This window comes from Sus scrofa, chromosome 1, assembly GCF_000003025.6.
Source record: "Sus scrofa isolate TJ Tabasco breed Duroc chromosome 1, Sscrofa11.1, whole genome shotgun sequence".
Classification (NCBI taxonomy): domain Eukaryota; kingdom Metazoa; phylum Chordata; class Mammalia; order Artiodactyla; family Suidae; genus Sus; species Sus scrofa.
Genome location: NC_010443.5, coordinates 162,989,145 through 163,012,093, shown reverse-complemented (window position 1 = coordinate 163,012,093; position 22,949 = coordinate 162,989,145). Strand labels below are relative to the sequence as shown.

Below are 22,949 nucleotides of genomic sequence, written 5' to 3'. Positions count from 1 at the left end.
AACTGCCTTGTTAGTGACTAGACTTGGGAGGGTCCCTTACGAGTAGAGGGTCAACCTTTCTACTGTCCCCCCAACCTCAGGTTGGGCTTCATTTCCTAAGGGGAAAGCATGAGATCTCATGGCTACAAAAGCTCAAGACAAGGAGGTTATAACTTAGGAAGAAAAGTGCAGGAAGCACCTTTTTGGTATAAGGTTCCCTATGGGCTTGTGTGTTCCAACATGCATGTGGGATGAACTTGGCTGGTGTGACACACATCCGACTTTTGATGAGTTCCTCCCCTTCCTGCAGACTGGCCAGAGGAAGAGGAATCAACTAGTGAGACACACTCTCTTTGAAGATGGAGATATATTAAAGAACATTTACAGGAATTATGAAATTATCAATCCTATAACTATAATTATAAAAATTTCAATATGCTTTAGAAAAATTATATTTCATCTTTTTTTACCTTTTTACAGCCATACTTGGGGTATATGGAAGTTCCCAGGCTAGGGGCTGAATCAGAGCTGCAGCTGCCAGCCTACACCACCTCCACAGTAATGCCAGATCTGAGCCTCATCTGTGACCTACACCACAGCTCATGGCAATGCCAGATCTTTAACCCACTGAGTGACGCCAGGGATCTGATCTGCATCCTCACAAAGATTAGGTTGGGTTCTTAATTCACTGAGCCACAATAGGAACTGCATATTTCCTTTTTAAATGATTCATTTTCTTGACTTTTACTTCAAAGGAACTACAGGTAATACGGCAAAAGGCACAATTGAGGACTACTGGAAAATGCAAATTATTAACCTCATGACTTTTTAAAAACCACTATTCTATTATTGAATATTTCTCTTGCATCATTTTGGCTACCATTCATTGGGTAATCATAGCTATTGTGTCATTACAAATGGAAATGTTCTAAGCATCTTTCTAGCTTACATGCAATTTTATCAAAAGGGAATATTAAAATGGAACTACAAAACAGCTCATAAGGGCTGTTATAATGTGTGCAACTGGAACATTTTGACTCAAAAAGGAGATCTAAATGAAAGTAGGTGCAAAAGATTTTATAGGTTAATCTTTGGTTGTTGTTGTTCTTTTTACAGCCACCTACAGCCACAGTAGCATATAGAAATTCCTGGGTTAGGGGTCGATAGAATCAGAACTGCAGCTGCCGGCCTATACCACAGCCACAGCAACGCCAGATCTGAGCCACAACTGCAACCTACATTGCAGCTTGAGACAACCGCCAGATCCTTAACCCACTGAACAAGGCCAGGGATCAAACCCACATCCTCATGGATAATAGGTTCTTAACCAGCTGAGCTACGACGGGAACTCCTTATAGGGTAATCTTGAATCCATTCTATCTTATGGAAACTTGAAATTTTTTAACAATTTCATTGAGCTCCCAGAAGACTTGTGACACATTCCCGGTCACTCATGTTCTAGAATACCTCTGAAAAGTGCCATTTGAAAATTCAGGAAGATTGAGAAGAAAAACAGACAAGATGCCTCAAGAAGAGAGAAAAGGCCAAAGGGAAAGGATAAACAAAATCAATCTCAGAAATTCTCAAGAGGAAAGAATATGCTGCCCTTTTGATGAGCTGGATTCTTTGTCCCCCTTGTGGCCCTCTAAATCTGCTTCATAATTAAGTCCTCCAGCCAATGGTCCCTCTCTATCAGCATGCCCCGCTCATCTCAGGCCCAGTCTGATTTGGATGCTCAGATGAGGGTGGCATCTGACCTCAAGAAGGGGCACTGAAGGGTCTACCAGAAATGACTGTGCTCTCTTAATTCTACACTTTTAATAACACCTTGGGGAACTTGGAGAAAGCAACTCATGTCTTCGTCTGCAACACCCTGAGCTTAACCACAGGAGCCTTTCTAGTAAAATTCAGAGATCTGACTGCAGTCAAGTAATCAATAACTCTATTTTTAACAAGGTTCCTTATTCGGCCTAATTCAGCAAATTTGTGGACAGAGAAATTGATTCCTTTTGCTGCTTCTTTCCTGAGTTTTATGCAATTGCTTGAGGAGTATTTCAATCAGAGACTAGAAAGAAAGGGAAAACTGTTCTGCGGTCAAATACATTTGTGAAACACAGCATCCTACCTCCCCCTCTCTTGGACATTCAGTGGACCCACTAAGAAGTCCTGTAGTAAAGAAACATTTAATTGTATTTAATTTGGTCCTTTTTAAAATGAGTGTGACCACAGGCACATTTAAAAAAATTACAGAACGTCTATTAATATGGTTTGAGAACTGCTGTGCTAAAGCACAGGCCTTCAGAGAAGGTGCAAAATAGCACTTAGAAATATTTGTGCTTTTGATCAAACATTTACTAGGTACCCAATTAAAAGAATCTTACTGGACACATGGGCCACAAGACTAATTGAAAGAAAAAGTAGGAATCTTGCCCCATTTTTCTTGAATGGAAATACTGACTAAGAAAAGGGGAAAAGTAAAATATTAACTGGCAAAAAACTCACCATATGACCCTTTGGTTAAAAGCTAGACCGATATCAACTAGCAATGGTCACGCCTAATAAAATCATCAATGCATGTTGCATTTACCATCAGCCAGCTGTGGCTCAAAATCACCTGGTAAACAGGGATTTAATATATCTGAATATGGCTCCATGATGTTGGGAGTACCCGGGGTCACCAGGCCCTTTGATCATCACCATTTGGCAAAGAAAGTCAGCTTCACCGGTCCCTCATCCTCTCATGGCTTCTTCTGAACTCTTGATTATAGACAATTCTGCAACCAAAAAGCTGCACTGCTTTGTTTAAGCAGCAGCAAACCAGCAGAGTAAAAAGATCAAAAATTTGGAGTTCCCGTCATGGCATAGCAGAAATGAATCCTACTAGGAACCATGAGGTTGTGGGTTCGATCCCTGGCCTTGCTCAGTGGGTTAAGGATCCAGCGTTACCATGAGCTGTGGTGTGGGCTGCAGACGTGGCTCAGATCTGGCATTGCTGTGGCTGTGGTGTAGGCCGGCAGCTGTAGCTCCAATTAAACCCCTAGCCTGGGAACCTCCATATGCTGCAGGTGCGGCCCTAAGGGAGAAAAAAAAAATCAGAAATTTAGCACAAAAAAGGGGGAAAAAAACAAACAAACAACCCAAGAAAGAAAGGATTAAAGGACAAATAGACCATTCATACCTAAGGAAATTCAATGGCTCCTGAATATGTGAAAAGATACTCAAGTTCACCAAAAAAGAAGTACGATTCTTCAGTGAGGTACCAGTTTTTAACCTACAGCAGCAAAATAAACCGGCCCTCTTAGGTGGAGAACAATTTGGCCATATCTACAAACTATAACATGCTAAGTGAGCGTGTGTATACTCCTGGATAGAGAAATAATGTCTCAGGGGTTTTCAATGCAGCCCTGTTTATCAAAAAGATTAGAGGAGTTCCCATCGTGGTGTGGCGGAAATGAATCCAACTAGGAACCATGAGGCTGTGGGTTCCATCCCTGGCCTTGCTCAGTGAGTTAAGGATCTGGCATTGCTGTGAGCTGTGGTGTAGGTTGCAGATGTGGCTCAGATCTGGCATTGTTGTGGTTGTGGCTGACAGCTACAGCTCTGATTTGACCCCTAGCCTGGGAACCTCCATATGCCGTGGGTGTGGTCCTGAAAAGACAAAAGACAAAAAAAAAAAGATTAGAAAAAACTAACTGAAGTGCCACCACCAGCAGCTGGTTAAACATCCACACAATGAAAGCCCATGTAGTCTGCAAAAAAAGACTGAGGTAGCTTTATGTGTACTGATAGGGGCGATCTTCGAATTACACTAAGTGATCAAAGCAGGGGGTATCTACCATACTTTCAGCCGTGTGACACACAGAATGAATGCACAATAGGAAGCGCGCATGCCCACACACTTGTACTCGTGTGATTATGTGTATGCGTATCTATGGGCATATAAGGGCTCGTGTTTGTAAGCATCCTTTGCACATATGAGTGTGTGTATCTCTGGAAGGATATACAAGAAATTGATAATAGCCTTTCTTTTCTAGGAAAGGAACTACACGGCTGAGAGACAGAAGAGGCAGGGAAAAAGAATTTCTTTTCATTCTGTACCCTTTTATCATTAGCTCTATGTGTATATTCATATTACCTTTGGGAAAAAGTATGTTTGCAATTCAATTGCTCCCCCCTATAGGTTTACATAGAAATCAACTAATGTAAGTTGCTTTTCTTACGGTCGTTATACCACTGTGTTTAATATTTAAAAGATATTATTGCATGAGGTTCGATCCCTGGCCTTGCTCAACGGGTTAAGAACTGGGCATTGCCGCAAGCTGCAGCATCAATCACAGATGTGGCTCGGATCCTGTGTGGCTGTGGCTGTGGCACAGGCTGGCAGCTGCAGCTCCAATTTGACCTCTAGCCTGGGAACCTCCATATGCCACAGGTGTGGTCATAAAAAAAAATAAAAATTATTTTAACGGCAGTGGGATGGTGGATGGGAATAAATCAAGGGAGGAGAATATAGGAAAAGATGTAAAACTAGGCAGTCAAGGGGGGGGGTAGAAAAAACCACATCTACATTCAACAATGGGTCAATCTTAAAAATACCTTTGAATAAAGTTAGACACACACAAATACATACTGTACTCCAATCCAAAACATCCCAAATGTATGATTCCATTCACACACGAAGTGTGAAAACACGTAAAGCTAAACTACCAAGGTTTAAGGATTTATACTTAGGTGGTAAAATTCTAAAGGAAATCAAGGGAGTTATTACTCTAAAAAGGAGGATGCAGGTTACCTCGGCGGAGGGACGGGGAGAGGGTGGGTAGGATGGACCTGAGTGAGGCTTCAGGGGTCCTAGCCGTATTGCTGTGCTGGACTTGAGTACTTACACACATGCTCACTTAATCATCATCTGTTAAACCATGTCCTTGTGTTCTATGCACTTTCCAATATTTTAAACCATAGGAAAAATGGGAGTTCCCATTGTGGTGCAGTGGAAATGAATACAACTAGTATCCATGAGGATGTGGGTTTGATCCCTGGCCTCGGCTCAGTCAATCAGGGATCCTCCGTTGCCGAGAGCTGTGGTGTAGGTCACATACACAGCTCCGATCCTGTGTTTATGTGGCTCTGGCACAGGCTGGCAGCTGTAGCTCTGATGTGAATCCTAGCCTGGGAACTTCCATATGCCTCAGGTTTGGCCCTAAAAAAGCCCAAAAAGTAGAGTAAAATAAAATAAAATAAAAAATAAAAAATAAAATAAAATATAGGAAAAGTAGATCAAAAAGGAGGCAAGAATGAACCAAGAGGAAAGGTAACAACAGGAGTTCCCTGGTGGCTCAGCAGGTTAGGGATATGGCATCATCACTGCTGTGGCATGGGTTCAATCCCTGGCCCAGGAACTTCCGCATGCTGCAAGTGCAGCCAAAAGGAAAAGAAAAGTGGTGACAGAAGGGATCCACACCAGGGTGCTCACAACTGTCAGAAACTCCCCACATGCTTCTGATATGCCAGCAGGATTGAACCCCCCCCCCCCCGCCGCCAAGTTAGTGAGTGTCTTCCTAAGGTGATCTTCTATCATTAAAAACCTACTTTACATGCTCAGGTTCCAAAGTGGAGCCAGGAAAACAAGAGCTGAGTTAGGTTTCCATGAGCAAGAGCTTCTCACTCGAGGTTCGGTCATTAATGACATTACTCAAAAGCCAGTTCCATAAAATGAGGCGACGTGGTCTCACCACTCCCTCCATCATTACAAATCACTCAGCCAGGAACACCCCACACAGCCTTTCCTTTAGAAGCCACTAGTTATTTAAAAAAAAAAAATAATAATAATAGAAGCCACTAGTTACTGTGCTCTTCTCAGAGCTGCAGTGGTAGAAGGAAGTTTATAGGTGATTAAAGAAAATAAGGAGCTGGGGTAGAATCTCCATGTGGAGTATGTGTCAAAAATTCAAAGTGCATCGAGGAGTTCTCGCTGTGGCAAAACAGGACTGGTGGTGTCTTAGGAGTGCTGGGACACAGGTTTGATCCTCAGCCCAACACAATAGGTTGCTGTAGCTACGGAAAACATACTCCTCAGCATGTTTCATGGATTTCCTAAGATTTCCATGTTTTAATGGACTAGCTCAATCTGTTTTTGGATTCCAGGAAAAAAAGTCATAGATGCTCTAAAGATGCTTAATTTTACAGTTTTATCTGAAGATATCACTTTCATCGGGGACACAGCTGACTATTTTTGTCAATACCACATCCAGTCCGAATTTATACCAAGAGAAAGAACTTCCTTTTGACCTCCCGATGGTCATGTGGTGATATCTTTAAACCTTAACAATTAAGCATTCCACCTTAAATACTGTTAACCAGTGATCATTCCGCCCCGAACAGAATTTTGAACTACAACATTCTGAGTTGGAAAAGACTTTTAAACACATGCAGTCTTACATTTTCAAGCAGAGAACCCCCCTAAACCGGTCAAGACAGGTCTTTGGGGACAGGCCCTCGTGGACAGAGAGATGTGCGTGCACAGCCTGCCAGCTGCTCACGGGCACGAGCCACAGCAGCACCCGGAAGCAGTCCTGCATGTGGTTTGGCATCATCCTGCACGGTCTTGCAACAGAATTATGTGGCTTTTAACAAGAAAACAAAAACAAAGATAAATGACGCTGAAGCCACTGTCTGAATCATCTCCAATTCCAAAGTTGTAGAATCAGAATTATTCAGTCCTTATGGATACTAGTCACATGCCTTTGATAACTTCACAAGCACAAGGTATGCAAACTGGGCGAAGGTGTACGCCAGGAGCCCAGAGGCTGTGGGGGATGGGCCTGGGTGCTTAGGGAGGGATGAGGGGCAGGTGCTCACTGGAGAGGCTCCTCTCCTAAAACTGAACCCACCTCTCCCTAAGGATATGCCCACTGCCATGTGGGAACTCAGTGCTGTCTATTCCCTCATGCTGAAGAATTCTGATACTTCCCAGGGACAATGCTGCACCGTTCATGGTCATTTCTTACCACTTCATCCTATATTTCTAAGCTGCCAGCTAGCTAGCAACACAAGTGGAATTCCTGCCACTATCCCAAACTAGTCAAGTTCAAAACAACAGCCCTCTCCTTGACCTACAAGGGGCTCCCGCCACCATGACTCATCCTCACAAACAGCTTTATTACCCATGCAGGCAGAAAGTACCTTCCAAGGGCAGCTGCAACAGTATCTCCCTTCCTGCAACATGACCTTGTTACACTCCCAGGAAGAAGATGTGTCCAATTTCCTTTCCCTTGAACCAAGGCCTGCCTCCATGACTCTTTTGTAGCCAAGAGAAGGGAACACAAAGGATGCTGCATGAATTCTGTGACCAGCTTCTGCTTTGATCTCATGGGATGCTGGTTCTCCAGAAGTCCCTCTACAATACTCCCACGGCAGCCCAGTGGCATGCTGGGAAAAGCCCAGTCATGTGGAGGTGCTCCCAATAAAAGACCCAATTGAGCTTTTGAGTTATCCAGCTTAGGTGCCAGACACAGGAGAGAGGAAGCTTCCAGATAATCCCAGGCCCCAGCATGTCAAGGCACCTCAGCTGTTCATCTTCCCAGCTGCGGGCCCAGATAGCCTATAGCAGAAACATGCCATCTCCGCTGTGTCCTGTCTGAATCCCTGACTAAAAGAATCTGTGAACATCATGAAATGATCATTTTATGCCAATAAGTTCAGAGTATGTTTTCTCATGCAGCAGTAGATGACTGGAATAGTGTCTGATGGTGGGGGTCAGGGTGGCTAAGCCAGAAATTATTCCTCAGGCCTCCTTTTCCCTTGACCCTCACATCTAATGGGGTTTGTCAATGTCAAATCCTTAACAATATGGCGTAACCATTGTGGCGCAGCGGAAATGAATCTGACTAGGTACCATGAGGTGGCAGGTTCGATCCCTGGCCTTGCTCAGTGGGTTAAGAATCTGGTGTTACCATGAACTGTGGTGTAGGTCACAGACGTGGCTTGGATCTGGCGTTGCTGTGGCTGTGGCGTAGGCTGGCACAACAGCTCCAATTAGACCCCTAGCCTGGGAACCTCCACATGCCGGTGTGGCCCGAAAAAGACAAAAGACAAATAAATAAATAAAAATAAAATGAAATTGGTTTCTCTAAAGTTGAAAGATCTCGGATCCTTTTATGCTAATGAACAACCTTAAAACTCCAAGAGGAGGATAAAGAATTCTGAGTTTTGGTCTCAGACCACAGTAGGTGTCCACGAATATCTGGCAGAACTAGTGTTTCCTAAAACACACCCTAAGATATATTGTTCTAGTGTGTTTATCAGGAAGTGAGCATATTCATCCCATAACATGGAAAACACTCCCAGTCGTTTTTGTCAACAGTTGCTCAAAGTAAACCAGGGTAAAGGTACTTTAGTAAATCTAAATCTGGGCGTATCTCTTCCTTCACAGCACTTTCTAACCCCGGCTCACACTTGTTCTTGATTCCAACTCTACACAATGCACATCCTAACACTGAAAAGCACTTGCGAGGGGTCCCTCCAAACACGTGCTTAACACTCAAGCTCAGTGGGGCTAAACCATCTTGAAAGAAAGAAAACCATAACTTCTGCAGTAAGATAGGACCAGAACAATGAACTTGGTTCACACACTTTCAGACACTGCTCTGCTGTAACAGGCCTGGGCCCCTGTTGTCCCTTAACTGGAGGATACTTCACAGAGTGACTCATGCTCTAGAGAAGTGAATTTTTTGAAGGAAATGGGCTCTGATGTAAAATATCAAGACAGACAGATAAGAGTTAAAAAGGAAAGTCAGAGTGACACCAACCTCCATTGGGAAAATGCCCAAGTGAGAAGATGAGGAAGAAGGAGGGGGAAGAGGGAAGGAAGAGGGAGGGGGAGAGGAGGGAGAGGGAGGGGAAGGGGAGGGAGGGGAGGAGTGGAAGTGGACTGGTTGTGAGGACGTGGAAACGGGAGAGAGGCCTGGCATTAACTGTCCTCTGTGTGTTTGGGAAGGACACACAGAGATGTGAGGATAATCTTTTTTTTTTTTTTTCTTTTCTTTTTAGGGCCACACCTGGGGCATATGGAAATTGGCAGCCTAGGGGTTGAATCGGAGCTGTAGCTGATGGCCTACACCGCGGCTCACAGCAATGCCAGATCCTTAACCCACTGAGCAGGTCCAGGGATCAAACCCACATCCTTATGGATACTAGTTGGGTTCATTACCACTGAGCTACAATGGGAACTCCAGGATAATCAAATTTGTTAAAGTCATAGGCATAGCTGCTTGATAGGGGTTTTTGAGACCCACCAAATTCCCCTGAAAATAGAAGCCACCATTGGAAAAGACCATGATGAGCCACGATCAAGCCTGGGCTCCCTAGACGTCTGGGTTCTGAGGATAGACATCTATAAGAAATGTGACCTGTGAACTGAAAGATCAGGAAAGAGCCCTGGGCACCAGCATGTGAAGGCAGACTTGGAAAAAACCAGAGGTGAGAGTCCCCCCCCCCGCCCCAACTACGTGCTCCTCTCACATTCCCGCAGGCACCCAACCTCATCCCTTGGCCTCGTCTGGGACCACACATCTGATAACGTGGCACCAGCAACAAAGCAACAAAGTTCACCCCTAACCCCACCGAGCCAGCTCACCAGACATCCACATATAGTAAAGATTCCAAGATTGTGATATGAAACTTAGAAGTACAGCAGGAGAAGGAATGAGGAAGAAACACACTATTTACTATTTGGGCAATCACCTAGAACTCCCTTGCTAGCTTGTCAGGCTACCTCAGCTTTATCCCCATTCAAACAATATCCAGTCTGGACTTGTTATGACAGAGGTCACATTCCTGTTCAGATTGGCAGTAATTCCGTTTTAACTTAGCTCAATTATCATGATTTTAGTGCCTTTGCTTCAAGGCAGAAAGTATTTAAGCTTAATACTCAATAGCTTAAAATGATAGCCAGAAATCCACAGTGGGGTCTGCTAATTCTAAGTGTTTAATATTCAAAGGTATCAAATGATATACAGGAGGTGATGCAGATGATTAGCCGCAGTGCCAGAGCCTGTGGTGGGAGGGGGCCCTGGTGGGCATGCGCACGCCCCCACCTCGAGACAGCCCCGCATGGAAGAGCAGAAGAAAGGCACCACCTGACCAGAGCAGAAGGGATCATTGCATAAGTGGGATTGCATGCTTTGTCACTTTTTCTACAGGTGAAACCTGTTTGGGGGGCGGGGGGAACCAGCTGAACAGGCAGCAGAACCCTGAGGGAAAACTAGGGGGCAGGGAGTGACAATAAGGGAAGCCAATTTCTGGGAGGCCTGGAAGGGCAGGTTGGCAGTGATGGAGACTGAGGAAACCAGATAAAACCAGAGCTCATTCTGATTGAGGCTGGGGAGGCGTGCACCTGGAGAGTCTGAAACAGAACAATTTCACAGAGATTTCTGTGAATGGGAAACTAAGATTCTTTCACTGGAATTTGAGAGACCCTGAGGGAAAACAATTTCAACCTGAAATCTGGAGCAAATCTGGGGCCTAAAAAAAAAGGATTGGGTATTCCCTGGTGGCTCAGTAGGTTAAGGATCAGCATTGTCACTGCTGTGGCTCTGGTTACTGGTGTGGCACAGGTTTGATCCCTCATCTGGGAACTTCTGAACACCACAGGCGTGGCCAAAAATAATAATAAAAATAAATAAATTAATGAAATAAAATAAAACAAAAAAGGAACAGCTTCCTCTTGGAGCAGAAGAGTTGGAAGAAAAGACCACATGTGTTTGCCAGGGCAGGAGAACCAGTGGGAAATGAAATAGAAAAGCTACAGGGGAAAAGGCAAGCTATGTTCTGTTACCCTGAATGACAGACTGTCTATGGCCACTTTTTTTTCTTTTGGCCACATCCTCAGCACATGGAAGTTCCTGGGCCAGGGATTGAATCCACGCCACAGCAGTGGTGTAGGTCGCAATACTGGATCCTTAATCGACTGTGCTGCGTCGGGGGTTGAACTTGTGCTGTTGCAGAGACAATGCCAGATCCTTAACTTGCTGTGCCACAGTAGGAACTCCTGTCTATGGCCATTTTTAAGAAACATCAGTAATGCTGAGTAGTTGTGACAGAGACCACATGACCCACAAAACGTAAAATATATACTACTGGGCCCCTAACAGAAAAGTTAGGTTGTGGAATGGCCATCGTATAAAATTGGATTGTGGTGATCATTGTACAGCTATGAATGTAATAAATCCATTGAGTAATTAAAGAAAAAAAAAGTTTGCCAATCCCTGGTCTAGACTCTGCCTGGAAGCTGCCCTGATTCTGGGCAGGTAGCCCGGGGCTGTATCACAGTTCTCTCATGGCAAGCAGAGAGCCATACAAATTTTTTTTTAGCTAGGGAGTCGAAACCATTTTATACTCATTAGCAAAAAGGTATGGTAACTCCAAGATTCCTGGGTGTGGTAACAAGCAAATTCTTCCCTTCTAAAAATACAGACATGAAGCAAGACCCTCTACATTCTCTGTAAAACTTGTCAGATATGGTCGACCAGCCCCATCACACTAAGGACAAGCCCAAGTTGCATCCTAGGCTAAGTGAAAGAAGATGCCTCCTGGACCACGTGTCCTTTGCACCTGTTGCCACCTCCCATGTGAGGATGGACAAGGACCCAGTCTCCAGATCCCAGCAAGTTACCTTTTCTGAATGGCTCCCGGTTTTCCTCTGCTTCCCTGTTAACTCGATTCTGTTCTGGTTCCACCGCTGGCTCCTGGTCTTCAAGTTCATCTTCTGTTTCATCATCACTGTAGGGGACAACTTCATCATTAGGCTGAGAATCCTCCTCAAACGTTGTTTCTGAGTCTCTCTCTGTATTCATTCTGCTGGCAAATTGAAACTACCTGGTATAAAAGAAAGGGAAACCAGAGTGAAATATGACTCATGCCCAATGTATGGTTGAATCCTGCCTGCATTCAGTGACAATGCTTTTAACAGAATCTTATTTACTAACAGTTAAATATGTCTGGATAATGACCCCAAGGTTCAAATTATCATGCAAATAAGAACAAAACCACTCATTACTGATTAAATGCGTGGGTGAGAATTTACAACAGTAGCTGCAAACTTTTTTTTAAGGGTATATGAGCTTTAAGGTTGTATTTCAAATTGTGGGTTTCTACCCAGCAAAATAAATTTATTTGAACCAATACTAAACTAAAATGAAACAAACTATAAAATAGCAGAGTACAGCATGCACAGAAAGAGTTGATACTGTTTGGTGAAACGGTTTTACAAAACTAACACATTTATACATATATTTGCATTGTGGATCTTAATGGAATCGAATTTCTTTTAGAAATTATGGATTGCTGGCAAAGTTTAAAAACCACTGTCTTGAAAAGAAACAAACTCATGGACTTGGAGAACAGACTTGTGGTTGCCAAGGGGGAGGGGGAGGGAGTGGGGTGGACTGGGAGTCTGGGGTTAGTAGATGCAAGCTATTGCATTTGGAGTGGATAAGCAATGAGATCCTGCTGTATAGCACAGGGAATACATCTAGTCACTTGAGATGGAACATGATGGAGGATAATGTGAGGAAAAAGAATGTATATGTATGTATGTGTATATATATATATATATATAAATAATATATGTATGTATGACTGAATCACTTTGCTGTACAGCAGAAATTGACAGAACATTGTAAATCAACTATAATAGAAAAAAAATCTTAAAAAAAAAAGAAAATCACTGTCTTAAAGATGTCTGGTTTTTGCTAACACTAATATTCGGAGCTTTTACTCTGTGATACATTTTATTTTTATTTTTAAAATTTTATTGACATATAATTGGTTTACAATGTTATGTTAATTTCTGCTGTTACAGCAAAGTGACTCAGTTATACATGTGTATTCTTTTTCATATTCTTTTCCACTGTGGTTTATCATAGGCTATTGAATATAGCTCCCTGTGTTATCAGTAGGACCTTGTTGTTTATCTATCCTCTATATAATAGTTTGCCTCTGTTAATCCCAGACTCTCAATCCTCCTCTCCCCCATTCCCCTCCACCTTGGCAACCAGAGTCCTCTATATCTGTGAATCTGTTTTTCTTCGTAGGTATGCTGATTTGTGTCAGAGTTTAGACTCCACATATAAGTGACATCACATGGTATTTGTCTTTCTGACTTACCTTACTTAGTATGATAATCTCTAGGTCCATCTATGTTGCCACAAATGGCATTATGTCATTCTTTTTAATGGCTGAGTAATAGTCCTTGTGCATATATGTGTATGTGTGTGTGTATATATATATCTCCCAACTCTGTGATACATTTTAAAAACAAGATTAAGTCCTCAAGTTTTACTAATGACTTCTAGGTAGCACATTCTGGCTTATTTTCCTAACTGCCTACTCCCTGCATCTAGAATTTGTGGTTGTATATAAACCACTGTATTAAGTGACACTGTACAAGTGACAAGAACAGCCTTAGCTATATTTCTATTAGGAAAATATTTATACTAACACCTCAGGTTTTGTGAAGACAGACATACAGCCTGGCATTATTTACATATGCATCCTACTGACATACACTCAATATTGTGAATAATGGCAGCTCACATTTATTTAGCGTGAACTCCATGGAGGGCTCTGGGTGAAATGCTTTATAAACACTGGTTCCTTGAAACATCCTAAGCACCGAGTAAAGGTATTACTGGTATTCCTACCCTATCCTGGAGTAGCTTTGGAGAAAACCAAACATATGCAACACTGAATAACTTGCACAATAATTACTGAACAACAGCTGTCCAAGGAGAGGTCTTTCATATTCTACTTTTTTTTTGGAGGGGGGTGGTCACACCTGTGGCATGTGGGAGGTCCCAGGCCAGGGACCCAAACCCATGCCACAGCAGTGACATCAGACCCTTAACTTCTAGGCCACCAGGGAACTCCTATATCCTACTTTTATGTTACAGTTTGTTAGATATTTTCATCAAATATTTGTTGTCTTGAGTGGAACAATTTAGCTGGCTGCATGCTTTATACCCAATCTAGCATCTTGGCCATCTAAATTTTTATAGCTATAAGTGTACACCTAGGAAAAATTCAAATATTTATTTGAGGATTTTGTCCAATACCAGTTAAAACCATAACACCCAGAAGCAACCTGGATGTCCAATGATTAGCAACTGTGTAAATAGTGTCATCCTCACACTATGAAATAGCACTGAACAATTTAGATCATGGTCAAAAGAGTTGTTTTTGTTTATTTTTATTTATTTATTTTTAAATTATTTTTATTTTTTCCATTATAGTTGGTTTACAGTATACAGCAAAGTGACCCAGTCACACATACATATATACATTCTTTTTCTCACATTATCCTCCATTACACTCCATCATAAGTGACTAGATATAATTCCTTGTGCTATACAGCAGGATCTCATTGCTTATCCATTCCAAAAGCAATAGTTTGCATCTATTAACCCCAGATTCCCAGTCCACCCCATTCCCTCTCCCTCCGTCTTGGCAACCACATGTCTGTTCTCCAAGCCCATGAGTTTCTTTTCTGTGGAAAGGTTCATTTGTGCTGTATATGAGATTCCAGACATAAGTGATATCATATGGTATTTGTCTTTCTCTGTCTGACTTACTTCACTAGTATGAGAGTCTCTAGTTCCACCCATGTTGCTGCAAATGGCATTATTTTGTTCTTTTTATGGTTAAGTAGTATTCCATTGTGTATATGTATCACATCTTCTTCATCCATTCATCTGTCAGTGGACATTTAGCTTGTTTCCATGTCTTGGCTATTGTGAATAGTGCTGCAATGAACATGCTGGTGCTTGTGTCTTTTTAAAGTTTTGTCTGGATATATGCCAAGAGTGCAATTGCTGGGCCATATGATATAGTTCTATATGTAGTTTACTGAGGGAGTTTTTGGTGTGGTTGTTTTTTTTTTTGTTTGTTTGTTTGTTTGCTTGCTTGCTTTTTAGGGCCACACCTGTGGCATATGGAAGTTCCCAGGCTAGGGGTCTAATTGGAGCTATAGCTGCTGGTCTATACCACAGCCACAGCAATACGGGATCTGAGCCACATCTGTGACCCACACCACAGCTCATGGCAACGCCAGATCCTTAACCCTCTGAGTGAGGCCAGGGATCAAACCTGCATCCTCATGGATCCTAGTCAGGTTCGTTAACTGCTGAGCCATGAAAGGAACTCTGAAAAAGTTTTTAATGGCATTGCAAAAATCCAACACTTAGTTGAAAAGTGAGTTAACACCACATACATACAGAAAATAGTCCCGGAGTTCCCGTCGTGGCGCAGTGGTTAACGAATCCGACTAGGAACCATGAGGTTGCGGGTTCGATCCCTGCCCTTGCTCAGTGGGTTAATGATCCGGCGTTGCCGTGAGCTGTGGTGTAGGTTGCAAACTCGGCTCAGATCCCGCGTTGCTGCTGCCTCTGGCGTAGGCTGGTGGCTATGGCTCCGATTAGACCCCTAGCCTGGGAATCTCCATATGCCGCGGAAGCGGCCCAAGAAATAGCAAAAAAAAAAAAAAAAAAAAAAAATAGTCCCCATTATCCACATTTATTCATTTCTCAAAATTTCAACAACTGCCATGCATGATTTTGAGAGTTGATACATGTAAAAGTGCTTGATGTGGTATTTAGCCTACAGTAAAAACTCAACCATTAGTTGTTGTTATTGTTAACAATTACTTCCATAATTAGAAAAACTGTGATTTATAATAACAAGTAGAACAGCATGACCATCTGTCCCTATAGCATTTTCCATCTCCAAAAATCACTTTTAAACTGCATCTGCCCCTCACTGGGAAGTAAAATGTTAGACTATTATAAAATAGGAGTATCTATAAGCACAGGCTTATTGAGAGTTAAAGCCTTTAATTGCAAAGTAAACATTTTCCCTCTTTCTCAATTTTCTGTGAGTTAGTAAATGACTATTTCTTGGAATTTTACATGTGTTTAGTTGGCCTTACTTGTGGTTGTTATGCTTCAGCTAACACTTAAATTTAATATACTCCTTAAAAAAATTCCCAAACTTGGAGTTCCTGTTGTGGCACAGCAGAAACGAATCCAAAGAGTATCCATGAGGATGAGGGTTCCATTCCTGGCCTCACTCAATGGGTTAAGGATCCGGCGTTGCCGTGAGCTGTGGTGTAAGTCACAGACACCACTTGGATTCTGTATCCTGTGGCTGGCAGCTGTAGCTCTGATTTGACCCCTAAGCTTGGGAACTTCCAAGTGCCGCGGGTGTGGCCCTGTAAAGCAAAAAAAAAAAGACAAAAACAAAAAACAAAAAACAAAAAAAAACCCCAAACTCTTAAAAGCAGACTTTCACCAGAAGTCTTTCAGAACAAAAATAATACAAAGTGGTCACCACTTATTGAGCACCTACTGTGTGTCAAGCAGGACAAGCCTGTGAGGTAGGTATTATCTATCCATCTCTCAGATAAGGAGACTGAGGAAGTAGCAGAGTCAGGATCTCATCTCTCCGTCACAGTTAAAATATTGAAAAGTCTGAAAGCACCACAGAGAAACTTGTTTTATTGCAGTAAATCTACGCAACACAAATGTACCACTGTAACCACTTTCAAGTATCTGGGTCAGTGGCATCAGGTACATTCTACAGAAACTTTCTACAAGGCATCATTTCATCATCATTAGCGCCAGGCATCTCCATGCCTATTTCCCACGTTAAGACTGGATCCCGTCCTTTGAGGGTGAAGGAGGAGACAAAACTGAAGGAATGGCTTTGACAACCACAAGCATGCGGTCCAAAGAAAGCAAACCACTGCACAACCAACCAGCTCACCGCCTGTCCATCCACCACAGGCCAGGTCTGGGTGGCTGACTTGGAAGGTTCGGGCAGGGAGCTCTAAGCTGAGCAGGAAGTTCTCTGCTGTATGTAAGTGCGTGTGTGAAGGAGACTCTCCCGGAAGGGTTTGGGTCCATCATCCTCAGACTCCCAAAGACAAAGTAGTTAGAACTTATTTCCTTGCACTCTTAGGGGACATAAAGCAGCTTTCCAGGTCTAAACCGTGACCCCTATAAGGCAGGCACTATGGATAATATGGCTTTGGAACCTCTATGATGTCTCCTCCCACCACTCGAGCATGTTGCAGAGTGCATTTATTCAACCTCCAGCAAGCACCTGCTTGCTGCCTTAGGCTGTTACCTTAGGCACTGGGAACAGAACCATCCATCCAGGTTACTGAGGGATACAGAGAAGTAAACTATGTGTGACAGCCCCAGGACACAGCAAAGCCTGTCCTTTCTCCCCGACACACACCTCCAACCCATTCCCTCCTGTTCATCACCACAGCCACCACCCTAAGGAGGGCCACTCTCGTCTCTCTCTCCTGAAATGCTGCAGGTGACAGCCAGCTTCCCCACAGCCACCAGAGTCCTGCCACACTTCTGCTCAGAGCCTTCCTTTGCATTAAAGACTGAACGGCATCCCTCCAAAATTCAAAGGGTGAAGTCTGAAGCCTTAAAGTGACTGTGTTTGAAGAAACGGCCTTTAAGAAGGTGATTAAAGTTAAATAATGTTTTATGGGTGAAGCCCCAATCCGACAGGTCTCATATCCTTTTAAGAAGAGGAAAAAACACCCGAGAGCTCGCTCTCTCTTTCTGTGCGTGCACAGAGGAAAGGCCGTGTGGGGACACTGCAAGATGGCAGCCTTCCACAAGCCAAGGAGAGGCTTCTCCAGAAACCACACAGGAGGCACTTCTGTCTCTGTCCTTTGGGGTCTGAAGTCTAGACAGGAGTCAGCAAATTACAGCCTGAGGGCCAGATTTGGCCAACCATCTGTTTATGTAAATAAAGTTCATTAGAATAACTTCTTGGGAGTTCCCATTCTAGCTTAGTGGAAATGAACCCGACTAGTATCCACAAGGATGCAGGTTCGATCCCTGGACCTGCTCAGTGGGTTAAGGAGCCGGTGTTGCCATGAGCTGCAGTGTGGGTCACAGATGCAGCTCAGCTCAGGCATTGCTGTGGCTGTGGCATAAGCAGGCAGCTACAGCTCCAATTTGACTCCTGGCCTGGGAATTGCCATATGCTGCAACTGAAGCCCTTAAAATAAAACAAAATAAAAAAAACAAAACAAAAACAAAAACAAAAAACTTCTTGCTCATTCCTTCATGTACTGTCTATGGCTGATTTTTCCTAGCAAAATCAGATTTGAAGAGTTGTGAGAGATATTAGATGGCGTAAGAGTTTAAAATATTTACCATCTGGCTCTTTACAGAAAAAAGTCTGTTGACACTGAACTAAAACAAACAAAAAAAAGTAATAGGAAACACCAAGAAAAAAAGAAGTGGTCAACATCAAATGCCCACAGCCAGATAAAATCAGTATTGACCTGAATAAATCATGCATGCTTTGGGAATGTGAAATAAACTACCAGGGGAAATGTCCCTAAGTAACACATTTGCCCTACTGATTGGGAATGGTACTGCCTCAACTGCTGCACAGCTGTGTAACTACAGAAGATACACAATTCCAGATGCCTGAGGGAACAACACACCCCCATTTTCCCCATTGTGGAAGAAAGCTGTCATCACGCATCTTTTCTTTTGGCTGTGCTAGCAGCATGTGGAACTTGCCGGGCTAAGGATCAAACCCATGCCATAGTAGTGACAAGTAGTGGATCCAGCAAGTAGTGGATCCTTAATCCACTGAGCCACCAGGGAATGCCATGGTCATGAATCTTCTCGTATCCAGTTCAATAGAGTATTTCATCTTTAATCCACGTGCTGATACTCATGGCATTGAAATGTGGATAAAGGTTAGAACAAAGAAGGAAAAGATGTATCAGGATTTTAAAAAATTCATCAAGGTGATACAGCATTCAAGGATGCTTAATTAGCTCCCACTTAGGCTGAGAAGCAGCATGATTTATTGGAAAGAACATGGGTCTGAACTCAAATCATGGCTCTACTATCAACTAGTTTATCTCTTGAGCGGGTTAAGATTTTAGAAGCTTATTTTTTTCTCATCTGTAAAAAATAAATAAATCAATCAATAAAGGGAGGGAGGTAGTTCCCGCTGTGGTGCAGTGAGTTAACAATCCAGCTTGTCTCTATGGAGGCACTGGTTTGATCCCTGGCCCAGTGCAATGGCTTAAGGATCTGGCATTGCTGCAGCTGTGGCTCAGATTCAGTCTCTGGCCTGGGAACTTCCATCTGCTGTGGGTGTGGCCGAAGAAGAAAAAAAATGGGGAGGAGAAGGAAGATGTCTTATTTTCCATCCTGCCTTCTGCACTATTCAGCCCTTTTGGTCACAAACCCCGGAAGACAGGAGGGGTAAATGGCAGGATTTCTAAACTTGAACCCCTAACATCTACCACTTGTTATCTCTTAATTCTTGACTATGAAATACTTGGGAAGGGAATGAACACATGAAATTCTCTATTCCCTTTGTGGGGGAAGGGGTTCTGAAGGTTTCTAGATTCAAATGATGGGAAAGAAGGAACGAAAAAATTTTCTGCCACTGCTAGGATATGATCTGTACACATTCACAACTCAGAGGCTGGGGAAGGCTGAGAGCTCCCAATCAATGATATCTTTGTGGTATAAACTAACTTGTGTCCAGGGTGACCCAAGACAACACAGGAAGAAAGATTCACGTATTCATTTTTGTTCATTTTTCATCTTTTTTATGGCTCTTCCAAGTCCTCAACAAGAAAGGGTACTTCTGGAGTTCCCTTCATGGTGCAGTGGAAACGAATCTGACTGGGAACCACGAGGTTGCAGGTTCGATCCCTGGCCTCTCTCAGTGCATTAAGGATCTGGCATTGCTGTGAGCTGTGGTGTAGGCTCGTAGCTACAGCTCTGATTAAATGTGGCAGATGTAGCTCAGATCTGGCATTGCTGTGGCTGTGACATAGGCTGGCAGCTACAGCTCTGATTAGACCCCTAGCCTGGGAACCTCCATATGCCAGGGTGCAGCCCTAAAAAAAGACAACGAGGAGTTCCCATCGTGGTGCAGTGATTAACGAATCCAACTAGGAACCATGAGGTTGCGGGTTCGGTCCCTGCCCTTGCTCAGTGGGTTAAGGATCTGGTGTTGCCGTGAGCTGTGGTGTAGGTTGCAGACGCGGCTCGGATCCCGAGTTGCTGTGGCTCTGGCGTAGGCCGGTGGCTACAGCTCCGATTAGACCCCTAGTCTGGGAACCTCCATATGCTGCAGGAGTGGCCCAAAGAAATAGCAAAAAGACAAAAAAAAAAAAAAAAAAAAGACAAAAAAAGGGAAAGGGTATTTCTGAACCGGATTTTTCCTCATTTCATCTGCCCATTATTATTAAAGATAATCCAAAATTGTTAACATATATCATGATCTAATAAATTTGTGTAGTACATTTCTATATGCCCTATGCTACCTATGTATGTTTTTATTATAAATTCTATACTAAATATAATATATCACAATGCTGGTGGGCAGACTCTGAGGTGCTTCCAAAGATCCCCCCACCTGGTGTTCATGGTCTTGTGTGATCCCCTCCCCACGAGAATGGACTGGACATAACACCTTGCTTTTAACCAACAGGATACAGTACAGGTAAGGGGATGTATTGTCCATGATTAGAGTGCAAGAGACTGACTTCCTTGTTGCCAGCCAGCTCCTGTCCCTTCCTGGCTTTGAAGAAGCAGCCATCCCATGGAGAGGCTCATATGGCAAGACAGTGAGTGAGCATCTGGTCACTAGCCAGCAAGGAACTGGGGTCCTCAGTCCAACAACCCTTAAGGAAATGAATTTTTTACCTATAAGCATGGCAACTATAGCTAAAAATACCATATTGTACTCATGGACATTGAGAACAGACTTGTGGTTGCCAAGAGGGAGGGAGAGGGCATGGGAGGGACTGGAAGTTTGGGGTTAGTAGAGGCAAACTATTGCATTTGGAATGGATAAGCAATGAGATTCTGCTGGATAGCCCAAGAAATTATATCTGATCATCTGTGATGGAACATGATGGAGGATCACGTGAAAAAAAGAATGTTCATAACTGGATCACTTTGCTGTACAGCAGAAATTGACAGAACATTGTAAATCAACTATAATAAAAAATTAAAAAAACACTGTATTGCATATGTGAAAGTTGCTAAGAGGGTAGATCTTAAAAGTTCTCATCAAAGGAGAAAAAATATATAACCATGTGAGGTGATGGATATTGACTAAACTTATGATAGTGATTATTTCATAATATATACATATATTAGATCATTACCTTGTAACACCTTAAACTAATGTAATGTCATATGTCAATTATATCTCAAAAAATTGGAAAAAAAAATACTCTTTTTTTAATTAAAAAAAAAACAAGGAAAGGAATTTTGGAAACAGCCACAAAAACTGGGAAGTAGATCCTTCCTCAGTCCAGCCTTCAGATAAGACCATGGCCTGTGCAGACACGTTAATGACAGCCTTGGGAGAGACTCCCAAGGAGAGGATCCAGGTAAATGGTGCTCAGATTCCTGATCCATACAGACTGTGAGAGAACATATGTGTGTTGCTTTCAGTTGCTAAGTTTTGACATCATCTGTTATGCAACAATAGATAACTAATACACATATTATTAATCACAAATAATATGAATTTGATGATACAGTACCTAATATGGGTGCTATTATTTCCAAGTTATTCCTAAGAAGAGACTCATCTAAGAGGCAGCAGAAGTTGCTATTATCCTGGTCAGGGCAGACACATGCCACCTTGCTTGGAATCAGTTCATTCGTTCGTTCGTTCTTTCTTTCTTTCTCCTGATTTTTTTTCTTTTTTTTAAGTTAATTAATTAATCACCTCAGTACTCTTCAGAGTAAAATCTGATAAGCTTGATGACAGATGTAATTAGACAAAAAAAAAAATCTCATGAAGCCAGAGTAATAAAACCTATCTAAGATCTAGATTAAATTCAAACTTTATACTGTTATAGAAATAACACAATTGCTGTTCTTATAGGGTTATATTTTTTTATTTCCTCCCAAGCTGAAGCCTAGAAACCCTAGAAGCCTGGGGTAACTAACATAAAAGAGGGGATTAATGTCACTCTTGGGAGGACAATTCAGCCAGGGCCTTTACTCATGATAGAAAAGGTGTTTCTGCATCCACAGCCTCATCCTCTGTTCCTCCCAAAGTCCACCCCAGAGCCCTTTGCACAGAGGAAGATGGAGCCCACACAACTTTCACACCACACAACTTTCACACCACACAACTTTCACACCACACAACTTTAATGGCTACCACTGAAAAAGTATAGGGGAAATTTAAAAACTTAAAAAAAAATTTTTAACAGTTATTTCCCCAATATAATTTTTTTTCTACTGTACAGCATGGTGACCCAGTAACACATACATGTACACATTCTATTTTCACAAATTATCATGCTCCATCAAAAGTGACTAGACATAGTTCCCAGTGCTACACAGCAGGGTCTCATTGCTAATCCATTCCAAAGGAAATTTAAAAACTTTGACCTCTTAGAGCAGTTTTTTTCCATTTTCCTGCTAAAATTTAGAGGCGATCTTAGAGACGCTGTCACCCCAACTCTGTCATGGGCTCCCCAACCTATGCTAGGAATGATGACTACTTGTTAATATTAGGCTTCTACTTACAGTTCACTTCTTAAGTATTTTCACACACATTGTCTCACACAGTTGTCATGGAATTTTTCTGAGACGGGTGACCAAGCACTTGCACCGCCATTTTACCAACAAGAAAACTGAGGTGGTTAAGGAACATTCCCAGGGTAACCTCAGGTTGGATTCAGGCCTCCTCCTGCATCTCTGGCTCTGTGCAAAGGTGTGGTGCAGTATTCACACCAGGGACTCACACAGGAGTTCAAGCCCCGTCCAGGAAGCATTGGAGCCCACTCCCCGACTGCAAGTGACAACTGCTCTCCTTGTCTACAAACCAACTTAGGGCCTCACTAGTCACCAGAAAAACATAAGCAAAGGAAATGGAGA

At 42.7% G+C, this 22,949-nt stretch overlaps 1 protein-coding gene across 4 annotated transcripts in view; it reads right to left on the bottom strand.

The window, feature by feature from the left end:
- Nucleotides 1-22,949, bottom strand: part of ATP8B1 (ATPase phospholipid transporting 8B1) — a 126,832-nt gene that overhangs the window by 50,947 nt on the left and 52,936 nt on the right. For 3 of the 4 annotated variants that reach the window (XM_021100031.1, XM_021100041.1, XM_021100045.1), the window contains exon 2: nucleotides 11,651-11,853. In XM_021100031.1, coding sequence (XP_020955690.1) covers nucleotides 11,651-11,831 — 181 coding nt within the window. In that variant the 5' untranslated portion in view covers nucleotides 11,832-11,853. Of the gene's footprint in view, nucleotides 1-11,650; nucleotides 11,858-22,949 lie in introns of those variants that run through there. The other variant, XM_021100035.1, reaches the window with a different exon arrangement.